A 12,467-nucleotide genomic window follows, 5' to 3' on the forward strand; every position below is an offset into this window, starting at 1 on the left:
TATAGGTAATATTCTTTTTCTCTTAATTATTTATTGATTCGGATCAAATTTTGATCAACTTCCAAATTAGACTTGTTAATGAACTAGAACTTGATCAAAATTTGATCCGAATCAATAAATAATTAAGAGAAAAAGAATATTACCTATAGCCAGTAAGATGATCTTGTTCAACATACATTTGCGCAAAACTGCAACAATAATAACCATAATTAACCAGCATTCAAGTATGTAAAACCAAAACTATTAAACAAAAAAATTGATCATCCTAGAACTATTTGGAAGAATGATAAAATCAAATAGAGAAAGAAACTCATGCAACATATATGTTGTTCGCCCCTTAAATTCGTTATGGGCCTTGCTTGTAGGTTGGAACACATGAACATGAAATTAGAGATTGCGAGCGTGCCACTACTAGTTTTCGCTAATAGATGGTGAGTGTGTGATAGAAATTTCGCTATTTAGCTTCTAACAAATAGATTATGTCATTAGGTGAGAGTGGCTCAACCTTAGATTCTTTCTTTGCCTTGCTTATTAACGACTTTACATAAATAGAGGGTTAAATCACAAATATGTAAAAGAGGAGTTTAGGTTTAGGTGGCTTGCCTTGATTTTGAGAGAGTTGAGATAATGTAAACTGCTACTTGATATTGAGAGAAAATTAGAGAAGCAATGATTTAAAGAGGATTACTTGTGAAGACACAAGTTATGATGAACTGAAAGGGAGCTTGCTAAATTGAATAAAACTTTGAATGGAGAGGATGCCGCTATTGGATTTTGAGTAGTGTTGTTTGTTTGATTGAGTGTCCCCTTTTTTTCCCCTTACTCTTCTATTTATAGTGCTCCTCATACCCTAGCCTTCATCATACTCACCAAAATATCTTCTTTTGTGGACTACAATCAAGAATGCCTCACCACCACATGATTTTTAACCATAACATGACAAGTTTGCCCCTAAGGCTATAAAAGCATCTCCACCCATCCCCCAATTGTCCTTTCAATTAGGTTGAATTGCCCCAAATCCAAAAAAAATTGTTCCAGCAAAGGAAAAATCGGACGACTATTGGGCCTATAAGGTTGCTGCCCTTTCAACTACCCCTGTTGAAGTTGCCTAGGCTTGAGCCCATTAGCTACAGAAGTTGTCACTGTGTGACCCACCCACCTACGTGCATAACCCAGAAGTGCTGCCACCCGCTCTTCCTCTCACAGCCGTTGAATTTCTGACGTTAAAAAAATTAAAATTTTTAGATTGTGCCACGTGGCACAATTTGGTGCCTCTGATTTTTTTTTAAAAAAAAATTGAAAATCAACGATCAAGATTAATCTAAAAGTAAAAAACCCAAAAAATTACCAAAAAAAATAAAAACAATTTTATTTCTTCAACATGCTTAAAGTTAAACACACTTAAACAAATTAACTAAATATTTTTTAATTAATTATGTTTGTTTGTAATGCTACTTTTGCTTTGTATTCAAAATAAAATTATCAGAGTTAAACATAGAGTTTTATTTTCAAAAAACAAACTTATTAAGGGCAATTTCACTGCCCTTACCCTTGCCTCCTAAAACGGGTGGATGCTTTAAGCCAAATATTTACAGGGTTGTATAAAACATAATAATGGTTACAACGTATTTTTAGGTTTGTTGGTTAAGAGGGTCAACATTTGCACCAGAGGTCCCGACTTCAATACCCCCTCTTCTATTATCGCTTGTATTGAAAATAATCTGAGTCATTGTCAAGTAAAAATCAAAAGAATAACATGTTTTCATTGTAATCAAACGAATACAAAGAAACATGAAACTAAGGGTACATCCTTCTTTAAGCTTATCAATAAAACTCTATGCAAAGACAATTTCCATCAACTTAAGGTATTGGCTAGAATACATACATGTATATAATACAATCACAATCTAACGGTCAGATACACTCATGTGAATATAATACAATCACAATCTAACGGTCAGATACACTCATGTGAATATAATACAATCACCATCTAATCGTCGAGATCGTGAATCCATTTAGTACATGTACGTATGTTGTAGCCAAATCCCCAAATTTAACTCTATCTTGTGCAACAATCATCGGATCAACAGAAACGCTGACCCGTTTACAAGTTCTCAAATAACGCAAACAAAACCATATATAATTTTACAGACGCAATCATACAGCAATAAGTCTAGTGGTGCATTACTCTGAAGTGGCTAGAGCTGAATGCAATACATCTTCGAGATACTTCTCCGCAGCAGCATATTGTCTTTTCTTGTCCTCGATTGCTAAAGCAGCCAAAGCTTTATCCTGCACACATACATATCTCATAAACCTCCCCATCTTTCTAGGACCTAAATAAACTGTGATCAATTAACCAAAGTAGAAAACTACCGGAGGCAAGTCTTGGTAGCTTCTCAAAGTATCAAGGACGGGCTTTGTCTTCTTCTCTAATTCCTTTCTGTGCTCAGCCAATTCAACCAGCACCCCATGGCTAATCTCTGGGGCGTAGCCCACGCGATTAAGAGTTTCCTGTCCATTAAATTTACAGCACAACTCTTTTTAGGAATAAATAAAGAAAATTGGGTTTTTAAAAGCCCTATATTTTACAAAAAAAAAATAATAATAATTTGGATGAGAAAATGCATTCTTCTTGTGACTTAAATATGAAATTTCAATATACTAGCCAATAGAGACCGATGAACAATTATTGCTAATTTTATATCATCTACCAAGCAGAAATTTGCTGGCTACATTCTACCTATAGCATGATTGCTCCCAAACTACGCTACTCTTAGGCAATCACCAAAAGTAAGAATTGCCAAGCTGCGACAGGTTGAACTCCCAAATTTTCTATCAATCGTCACCATTCATAGAAAGCCCACCTTTCTTTATGATAAAGGCAATGCAGATGCTTTATGAATGCACATTTTGTCATGACCCTGATTAGTTCTGTGTTCCAGCATTCTGGAAACATGGGCATGCATTCAAAAAACCAACAATATAATTTGTTATCAACTTCATGCAACTTGAGCTTAATTATTTTCACAGTTATAGAATTGTAAATTTATAAGATCCTGGAATACATATCAAAGTTCTATGCGCCATTAACTATATATTTTCTTTTTCCAACTCCAAATTTTCTTTTCACCTCATAGGAGGTATATCTTTATTTGTATAGCATATCGTCTCCACTAGCACCGCCCAAAAACTCATGCATGCATGAATATTATATATATTGGCACCACTCCACTAAAACGGTGCCAAAGTTATTGCTTCAGTTTGGATGTATAACAAGATAACTCTTCAGATGATGCAATTTGTTCTATACTCTTAGATACTAATGCTCAAGAAATATCCACCCATACAAACTGGAACATGCAGATGATGCAGTTTGTTATATGAGCCTCTTACCCAGAGATTCCTTATAATCACCTTCTACAACCACCTCCTACTATTTACACACCTAAAAACAAATGGTAACAGTACCATCTACGTAGTCTGTTCCATAGACTTACCCATTTCATGTTATCTCACCATAAATGAATTTGATTTGAGTGCATGACAATCTTATATTCTCTACAAGTCATTGACCAAACTTTGACACCAACAAAACAAAGTGCAGGAGCCGAAAATAAATACCTTGAAACGGACGGTCTCTTGATTGTACTGTTTCTCCTTACCAAGCATGAGCGCTAAGTTGTTCTTCCAATGCTCAACATGCGCCTCACATTGGCCTGCATCATCTTCTAGTTGGGCAAGTGTTCTACCAAAGTTTGAAAACTCAGCACATTCAGAAAAACCAAAATCCCACATTAAAATCCATACTCTTAACTTTACAGTTCTTGGAATATATCCCACAAGATCGTACCTTTTCAAATAAGTTAACCTGGAAATCGCCTTTCGAGTGTAATCAAGAAGAACATTAGACTCTTTTTGCACTTTAGCCCTCTTCTCCTCCACACCCATCTTCCTCAACGATATATCCCCCATCGCCACAAGAAAACTAAAAAGCAAATCTCTTATGTCAGTCCAGCATTCAAACAATGTACAACCCACCTTTCATATGTCATTTCAGAATTCAAACAACAATGCAATACCCACATTTCTTATCATTATTTAAGGTGAACGAGTCAGTATTCAAAGCAAAATGTAAATCCGGCATTCGAAAATACACACCTGCTGAGCTCAGTGTCTCTTATATTCAACAAATTGGCTACATTGGCTAAAACCTGAGCTGAAGACACCACATTCGATGGCAAACCCTCCTGTGCCAAACCCACACTCTCCAATATCTCTCTGATCCTCGCAGCTAACGCCCACAAACACAAAATTTCAAATTTTGAAAAGAAAAACACGTACAAAATATACAAATTAAACAATATATGTATAGGAAGAAAATTGAAGCAGCAGATACCTTGGGCTCGGTATTCGGAGGCTTTGAGGCGGAAATCGGAAGCGAGGATCTTGGAAGCTTGAGTTTGGGCTTGGGAGAGAGTGGCAAGGTTGTGTAAATACGCCACCGAACGAGGGGTATATTCGAAATCGGGCACTTCTTTTCCGGCTTGGGAGAATTCTTGAGTGAGCCATTGCTTTACGTCGCCGATTCGAGATGCGTCCGAACCGCCACCGCCGGCGCTGCTGCTCTTCGACGTCGTATCGCTCACAGAGGAGTCGGTCATTGCGGAGGGATTGCTGAGTCGATTCAGTGCACCGTTGGCTCGTTCGTTGGTTTTTAGATTTGGGGAATTATTTGATTTGAATTAGATTGAAACTTTGGCATGTTTGCATTTTAATTTTTACAAGTGTATTTCACACCACTCGACTCTATTTCAAGGGGAGGAGTCATACTATGTGCGCGGAAATAACGATACGTAAATTTGTAGAGTTACTCATGGATGTATTGATATTTGTTGATTTGCTCGAAAAGAAAATCTAAAATTCGAATGTCAAACATTGATTTAGACGAATATAAGAGTATTTATAATATTTAATTGATGTTATCGAAATTTAATTTGAAAGTTTAGGTAATGTCAAACATTTATTTAGACAAAATGTAAGAATTTCTTCAATATTTGACCGATATAACAAAAATATTGACAAAATCTATGGTTTTCAGGGTGAAGAAATATTGACATTATCGAAAAAAATTAAAACACTGGGAGGAGTTCAATTTTGTAATTAAAAGATTGTTTTCTAAAACATGGGTGATGTTATTTTAATTAATACGTACATAAAAGTATATGGTGGTGACAATGAATGTGTAACTTGAATAGATTGAGGTTAATTGTATAATAAGCAAAATTGTCATGTCATTGGAATTTAAATTTGGGATCTTAAACTGAGTGTTTGTTTTCCAAGGACTGATTAAAACAACACCAAAAGCTTCATGCAGGCCAACTATGGCCGGCACTGCAGCGGCAGCAGCCGAAATAACCGGTTACCGGGCACCCCGGTGTGCTGGCAGAGTCATTTGTTGCAAAACTATAGGCTTATTTTTAGCTACCCAGGATTTTGGCTTATGGCTTAGAGACGTTCAGTCATAATCCAGCGCACGGTAACTTTGTGTGAATCAACGATACGTGTAACTCGATTTAATCTCACTTTGTTCCTATAACTCAAAATTCGCCACTCTCAAAATTCGCTTCGCTTTGCCCTCTAGAACTTCGTTTCGAATTTTTTATCCCAACCTGCCGTCTAAAACATGAGTCGTCTCTATAAAGCTCAAATTTTGCTCAATATTGACTTAGATCTGTTAGTTTCTAGTGTAGATTTAATTCAGATGAGTCAAGCTAATCAATTATTTTTTTTATTTATCACTTCAATTTCTTTTAAACCGAATATTTTCTGATTGTTAAATGCTAACGCATAAGAGAGATTTATAATCAAATTTATTACATATATGACATAGTCTTATTGGGTGGTGAGTTACGTATATGCTTTAGGAGACTGCCTATAAATTTCAGGAATAAGAGAGAGAATACACAAGTCAAATGGAACGAATTTTGAGTTTCTCGGAGTAAAGTAACAACTTTCAAGATACATAAGGCAAACAAGATTAAAATGGAATTTCAGGAACATAGCTAAAAATAAGTCAAATTGTTAATTAAAGCCATCCGACTGCCAATAAATTTGTAAACCATATAACATCCTGTCGATCATGATAAGTCCCAATTTTGGAGCAATTCATAAATTGCTTAGTTCAGTGACCGGTGTTTGAGCGTGTAACGCTCGAACAAGCCGTCACTGAACGACACTCTCAAGAGAAAGGAGAATTTGACCAATGAAAGGCTAAAAGCTTACCAGAATCAGGAATCAACCATTCATTAGCTACGGCCGGACCGAGAAATGAAATTCTTTATCCATATGACAGACATGATACGAAATAAAAAGGTTTCTGATCGTCAAGGTTGAAAATACATGACATCACATAAACTAGACACTGGAAACTAGAAAGGCCACATTCCTCAAAAGGATATGATACAAAAGTGCACCCAGAAGAAGGCATCACCAGATGCAACGGTATGTAACATGAGACTCGGTAATATCACCACTGTAAGTAACTTTCACTACCTGCCCCTTCTCAAGTCCGTAGTACCTTGAAATTGCGTCTTTTCGTGACAGTCGGGGAAGCTGCAGGAGAACAGTTGATGAAATTAAAACAGCGCAAACATTACAGTTTAGGTACCAGTCAGAAGCCAACCAACCATCTACATGAAATGTAATAGTAACGTACAGTTTTTTTACACTATAATGCAACATTTGATGTACGATTATACCAAAGCACTTCCAATACAAATGTAGGTGATTCTTCTTACTGGGACAGTCCAATAGTAAAATTGACCGTTTCAAGGAATCACGGTGGGTGGAAAGAGTGAGAAACAAGACTGCTAGATGACTACCATAAGTTAACCAAAGATAAGAAAGCCTCCAAAGCTCGAAGGTTTATAGGACCAAAAGAAGGGAGATCCATGAATCGTGAGGTAGGGACAGTCAGAGTTTCCTCAAATTGGGGTCAAGGAAACCAGTTCACCATAGTTTGCTCTGCATAATATACGTCTATGGGCACAAAGTAGTATCAGTTGCCATTTCGATATGCGATCTCAGCTGAAGTTCCCAGTAGAGCAATATAATGAGATAATCACATATTGATCAACAATAACATTAGAGAATTCCTTCAATATGTGGCCACTTAAAATATGCGCACTTGAACGTTTATGTGTCAAGTTTTAGTCTGTACTTGTATTAAAGTTTCAATTTAGTCAACGCAATTTCAATTGTTTTAATCAAGTGTTCCCCCTATCATAGTATCATGGATGCATCAAAGATGTTAGACAAATTTATGTGGTGATTTGATCATTGTCACCATTTGTATTTCCTTTATCTAAATATGGAGTTAATACGAATGACATAACATATAAATGGGTCCAACCCAATTCACTCTCCAAACCATCCCTACCAACCACTCACACATAAAGTCGTAACACTCTTTTCAAACAACATATCAGAAGAAATTTCAAACAACAGTGGGCAACCACAGCAAAGTCAGATAAGCAATTCAAAACTATTCAAGATTATTCAGAAATTCAGAACGATATGAAGGATCTCCAGAGAAAGAAAATCAGAGTCTGGTTTTTCTATACTTGAGTTAATAAAATAACCTGCTTTTCTTCTATGTTGTACTTCTTTAGGAGTTTTTGTTTCTCTTTGTCCGTCAGCACCCTATGCTTTGGCTTCAAGACATGCTTCGTGATATTAACAAGCAAGTCGGTAATCTGCCAAACAAAAAAAGATATTATGACAGGAGTGAGAAGGAGAACTTCTAAGTGAACAAACCATTAAAAAGAAAAGGCAGAAACACTTTTACAGTTCACAAGGAAAAAATAATAATTTAATATGCTATGAGAAAGTGAGAACAAATGTCAAGTAAAAAACAAAAGGCTAAAGAAACTGTTAAAAAATCATATTGTGAAATGCTTTCCATGAAAACCTAAAGAAATAACAAAAACACAACCGTACGTACCTTGGTAAAAAAATTAACCAAGCAAATAATTGAGGAATTTTCGTATACCAAAAAAAGGGCTTATTTTTAGCTATGACACTTGTACTCTTCACCAAATCTCAATAGCCCCTATGCTCTACATTGGCTCACTTTAACACCTACAATCTTCCTCAATGTCCCACTTTACCCTGTTTCGTCAAATACGTTCAAAGGAGCAGTTGATTTGCTAGCATGGCATCGACAATCTGGTCTTTTCAACTATGTTAGTAAGACCTGTGAGTGCAAGGATGTGGGCTAAACTAAAACCAGGGTTTGATTTCTTCATATTAAGGAAAATAAAGAAGAGGAGAGCGATGAGGTAGAGAGTCTCCCTAAGAATCTTTGCAAAAGGATCCGAAAACATTGAAATTGATTCATGAATCTTGAAATTCAACCATCTCTTTTTATATTTTTTCTCTTAGCCTGGAGAAATCAAACCCTCGTGTGAGTTTAACCCACCTCCCATTACCCATGGGTTCCACTAACATGCCACGTCTCATGCCACATAACCAATGTAGTTGAAAAGACTAAATTAGGGGTGGGTTCAAAAAACCGAAAACCGAAAACCAAACCGAACCATAACCGAAAAAACCGAACCGAATTCTTTTGGTTCGGTTCGGTTTTAGTAATCTAGAAACCGAACCAAACCGAACCGAACCGAATCGAATTAATTAAATTAATTTTTTTATTTAATTATTTGTTTTGGGTATATTTTCTAAACCCAATTTGTAAGTTAAAATGTGCTAAACCCAATGTGTTGCCAAATTTTAAGCTCAAAATATTAAAAAAATGCCTATAAAAACTCTAAACCCTAACTTATTATTTCTCCCCCATATAAGGTTCCAGAACCAAACCTCCTTCTGAAGTACCTATATCCATCTCCATAGCACTGTCTACTTCTGCCCCAGCTTTCTTTTCCAAATCTACTCTCATATAACATGTAACAGAATCCATAAACATTTATTTCGGGTAGATTACTTGCGTAATTTGTGATGGAAAACAATCCAAAACACACTAAATAAATCCACCCACGCATTACTTTTACTAATCAAGTTGTCGACATGTAGTTACAAGCAAACAACCCTGATCTTTGAACAACATCATACAATTTAACTTTTCTAAGTCATTTGTACGATTTTTGTGTTGTGAGGTTGTTAGTTTGGACTTTGGAAGACTTGATTGATGATTTTAGTTCAACTTTAAATGTTTATTTTCATTGTCTTTGATTCTAGTTAGAATGTTTATGTTATGATTGTGTTGGAAATGTTAAAATTTTAAATTTCAATGTCTTTCATTGTTTGAAAAAAAAAAAAAAAAACCGAAACTGAACTGAAAAAAACTGAACCGAAAAAAAACCGAACCGAAAAAAACCGAAAAAAAAATGAACCGAACCCACCCCTAGACTAAATTGTCCATGCCACGTCAACACAATTAACGGCAGTTGACCTCCCTAAATCACCTTCCCCATTATTCTTTATGCCTAGATATAAAGAAGCCAACTTTATCACTGCATTTTGATCCTTAAAGGCTTAAACGGCACTTAGTTCATCAATTGTATCTTCTAAGAGAATGCTTATAATGCTCCAGTCATAAGCCATCCATAAAGCTAATCTAGAGAATCAGAAACGTAGTCAAATGTAATCGCCTTGCAGGACTTGTTATGTAAAAGAATGAAATGCAAAACGTAATTGACATTCGGAAACAAACCTGGAATATTTCAGTTTTGAACGGATAAAGCTCCAGAGTTTTTAGAGCTTGGTTTGTTACTTGGTTTTGGGTAATTAATATGAGCCCCGTCAAAGTGTCCTTATTAGCAATCTGAGAATGTAGCCCACGAATCACATTAACCTTCACGATACCAGGGCCACAGTAAATGACCAGCATCTGCAATCCAAACATTAATCATAAATACCAATTGCTCATAAGTTATTACTAGGATCACTCACACTTATTTCAAGTGAAGAGCATAGCATATACATCAGTGCTACGGTTTATGCCTTAGTCTAGCATCCATGCATAATACTTTAAAATTTCAATTCGATGGTAAGTAGGAGAAATCACATTGACTAAAGTGTAAGGGAATTGTGAAAGCAACCGAGGTTAAGTAATCATATCTGGTCTGGATAAAGTCTGCATGCATATCACTAACAAGTAACAACATATCTAACATCCCCTTTAAGCTGTAAGCCTGTAAGGAGGGCCTTCCAGCAGTTCAGTTTGTACTTGGTGGCTTGGCCAGATCATTTACCTTATATTAGAATATGACACTAGAGATGATACCAAAGCATGACAGCATACTAATACAACCACATGAAGTATTACAGAAAACAAAAAATTGTTAACTCGTCGTGACTTCGTTCATATGAAAGTCAATCAGGGAGTTGTAACTTGTAACTATTACTTAAGATGCAATTTTAAGGACAAATCAGAAATTTATTATGAACTATAACATAGATCTGTCCAAATGAACAAAGGGTTTAGGGATGTAGTATAAATAGGGAAAGAAGATCAAAAAGTATACAGAAAAATAGATTCTGAAGTTTATAGGGACAGACATCCAAAAGAATAAATAATCACTTTGCAATATGATACAGACATCGAACTCAAACAAGCTTCTAAAATATGAAACACACACTCCAAATTAAGCACATGAACTGCTTGCCAAACAACAAACAGATGCTACAAAACAGTATACAGATCTAATCGCAAACCTCTGACCAATGGTAAAACCTCAGTTAGCAGATTAGCTAAAGCCTGGATTTTGATCAAGTAATTCCATATCCTCCACAGGAAAATCCAGCATCTTTTCTTTTCACATAACTTTTGTAAATTCCTTAATCTTATATCATTTATTGAAACCTACAAATGAAATTACGCCATCGGTGGCCTGGTAAACATCTAATTACAACTGCGCACGGATGCATAGGTTGTATTGAGATTTATCAAAAATAGAAAAGACCCACAGGACCAAAGAAGTCACAAGCACTGAATCAGCTTTGCTTCTTCTTTTAGAACCATAAACACAAAAACCGCAAGGAAGCAAACGAACAGTGCGTACTCATTGGTAGTGCAATCCTACACATATTGCTAAAACCCTAAACCCTAATTGTTTGCTGAGCCTCAAAATTTCCAGAAGTTGTAAGCAAGTAGATCATGAAATCCGACACAATACAAGTACAACAATAGACAAAAACGACCCAGAACCAGAAATTCTTCTTTCTATTCCCTTCCATTTTCAAGTAAATAAAAATACATAAAATAAAATAAATTCAAGAAAAAGAAAGTCATGAATTACTTACCCTGTCGGAAGGGTCGGCGCAATGAGTGGCGGAGAAGCGGAGGCGCTCGATATCGGGAGTTGGGCCGTGGAGGAAGCGGAAGTCTTGGAGAGAGAGGTCGATTTCGGAGGCGGGAACAGAATAGCCTCTGTCCCTCAGCATCTCCAGCACCGTTCTCCGTGACAGGTAGTATCGGTGGCTCTCCGCGCTGCCGTCGTCCACGTGGCTGGTCAAGCAAGGCCCCAGAATCTCCCCGTTGGTTTCCCCATTCGTCGGCTCTCCCTCCACTTCCATCTCTCTCTATCTCTCTCTCTCTCTCTCTCCGCCCCCTGAGACCAGTCTTAAAGACCTGAACTCAACTGAGGAAGTACACTCTTGCTTTTGGGGCTCTGGGCAGTAGTACAGTGAGGTGAACCTTACGTGATCTTATCATGTGTATGTGTTTCCTTTTGATCTTGGGGTTAAGCATTACCCGGGTCAAAACAATCCCAACCGTTTCTGAGTTATTACAATAAATCAACCGATCAGATTTAATACTATGTCTGCTAACCAATAAACTCTTGATATGCGCAGGAGGGTTATGGGCGGATGCGATCAATACTCTTGATATTCTGATTTTTATAGTTATTTACTCAAATTATGTATTTTGTGAGGAAAATTTTATTTAGACTCATTTATCTTTTTTCTACACCAAACTTATTATTTTTTATTTTGAAATTCTGAATGTGCCCAATAATTCTCTTTCTACACCTAACAAAAACAAAAAGAAAATAATAATAATTTAGTAATAGGCAATTTCAGTCACCCTATCCCTTCAAACCTTAACCACTTAGTAACTTGTAATGTTATACTTTCTTCGCAACCATACAGAAACTAAAATTGAATCTAATTGTCTAACCTTCAAATCAAATCTCGTTTTCTTCTTTACCAACTCTCCAAATTCAACCAGAACCACGCTGAATGGATAAGTCCGACTCAGCCAAGCAAACCCATCAGCCACGATGCATGTATTTCCAAACACCTTCACACCGCTTGGGAGCTGGCGTCCTCATCCTTTCGGATGCTGAGCATTTTCAATTTTAATCCCCAAATCGTGAAGAAAAGAGATGCGGCGGTGTGTGGAAGAGGATTACCAGATTGGATCGAAGGGGGCAAAAACTTCA

At 36.6% G+C, this 12,467-nt stretch overlaps 2 protein-coding genes across 3 annotated transcripts; both read right to left on the reverse strand.

Moving 5' to 3' along the window:
* Positions 1 to 1,935: 1,935 nt before the first annotated feature.
* On the reverse strand, positions 1,936 to 4,869 carry LOC103415056 (AUGMIN subunit 1). Its single transcript, XM_008353419.4, has 6 exons — positions 4,403 to 4,869; positions 4,165 to 4,297; positions 3,857 to 3,991; positions 3,628 to 3,751; positions 2,380 to 2,517; positions 1,936 to 2,295 (listed from the first exon to the last, which is right to left on the reverse strand). The coding sequence occupies exons 1-6, from the start codon at positions 4,665 to 4,667 to the stop codon at positions 2,188 to 2,190; spliced, it is 903 nt and encodes a 300-aa protein (XP_008351641.3). The 5' UTR covers positions 4,668 to 4,869; the 3' UTR covers positions 1,936 to 2,187.
* A 1,415-nt stretch (positions 4,870 to 6,284) lies between these two features.
* LOC103424375 (DNA-directed RNA polymerase V subunit 5A-like) lies at positions 6,285 to 12,467 on the reverse strand. 2 transcript variants are annotated; one of them, XM_070812340.1, is made up of 5 exons: positions 12,203 to 12,467; positions 11,326 to 11,802; positions 9,734 to 9,910; positions 7,647 to 7,760; positions 6,285 to 6,618 (listed from the first exon to the last, which is right to left on the reverse strand). In XM_070812340.1, exons 2-5 carry the CDS (start codon positions 11,596 to 11,598, stop codon positions 6,493 to 6,495), a joined length of 690 nt encoding a protein of 229 aa, XP_070668441.1. In that variant the 5' UTR covers positions 11,599 to 11,802; positions 12,203 to 12,467; the 3' UTR covers positions 6,285 to 6,492. The 2 variants fall into 2 exon arrangements, with proteins under 2 accessions (XP_070668441.1, XP_028948502.2); XM_029092669.2 differs by lacking the exon at positions 12,203 to 12,467 and having other exon boundaries at positions 11,326 to 11,818.

Source organism: Malus domestica, chromosome 14, assembly GCF_042453785.1.
Source record: "Malus domestica chromosome 14, GDT2T_hap1".
Lineage (NCBI taxonomy): Eukaryota > Viridiplantae > Streptophyta > Magnoliopsida > Rosales > Rosaceae > Malus > Malus domestica.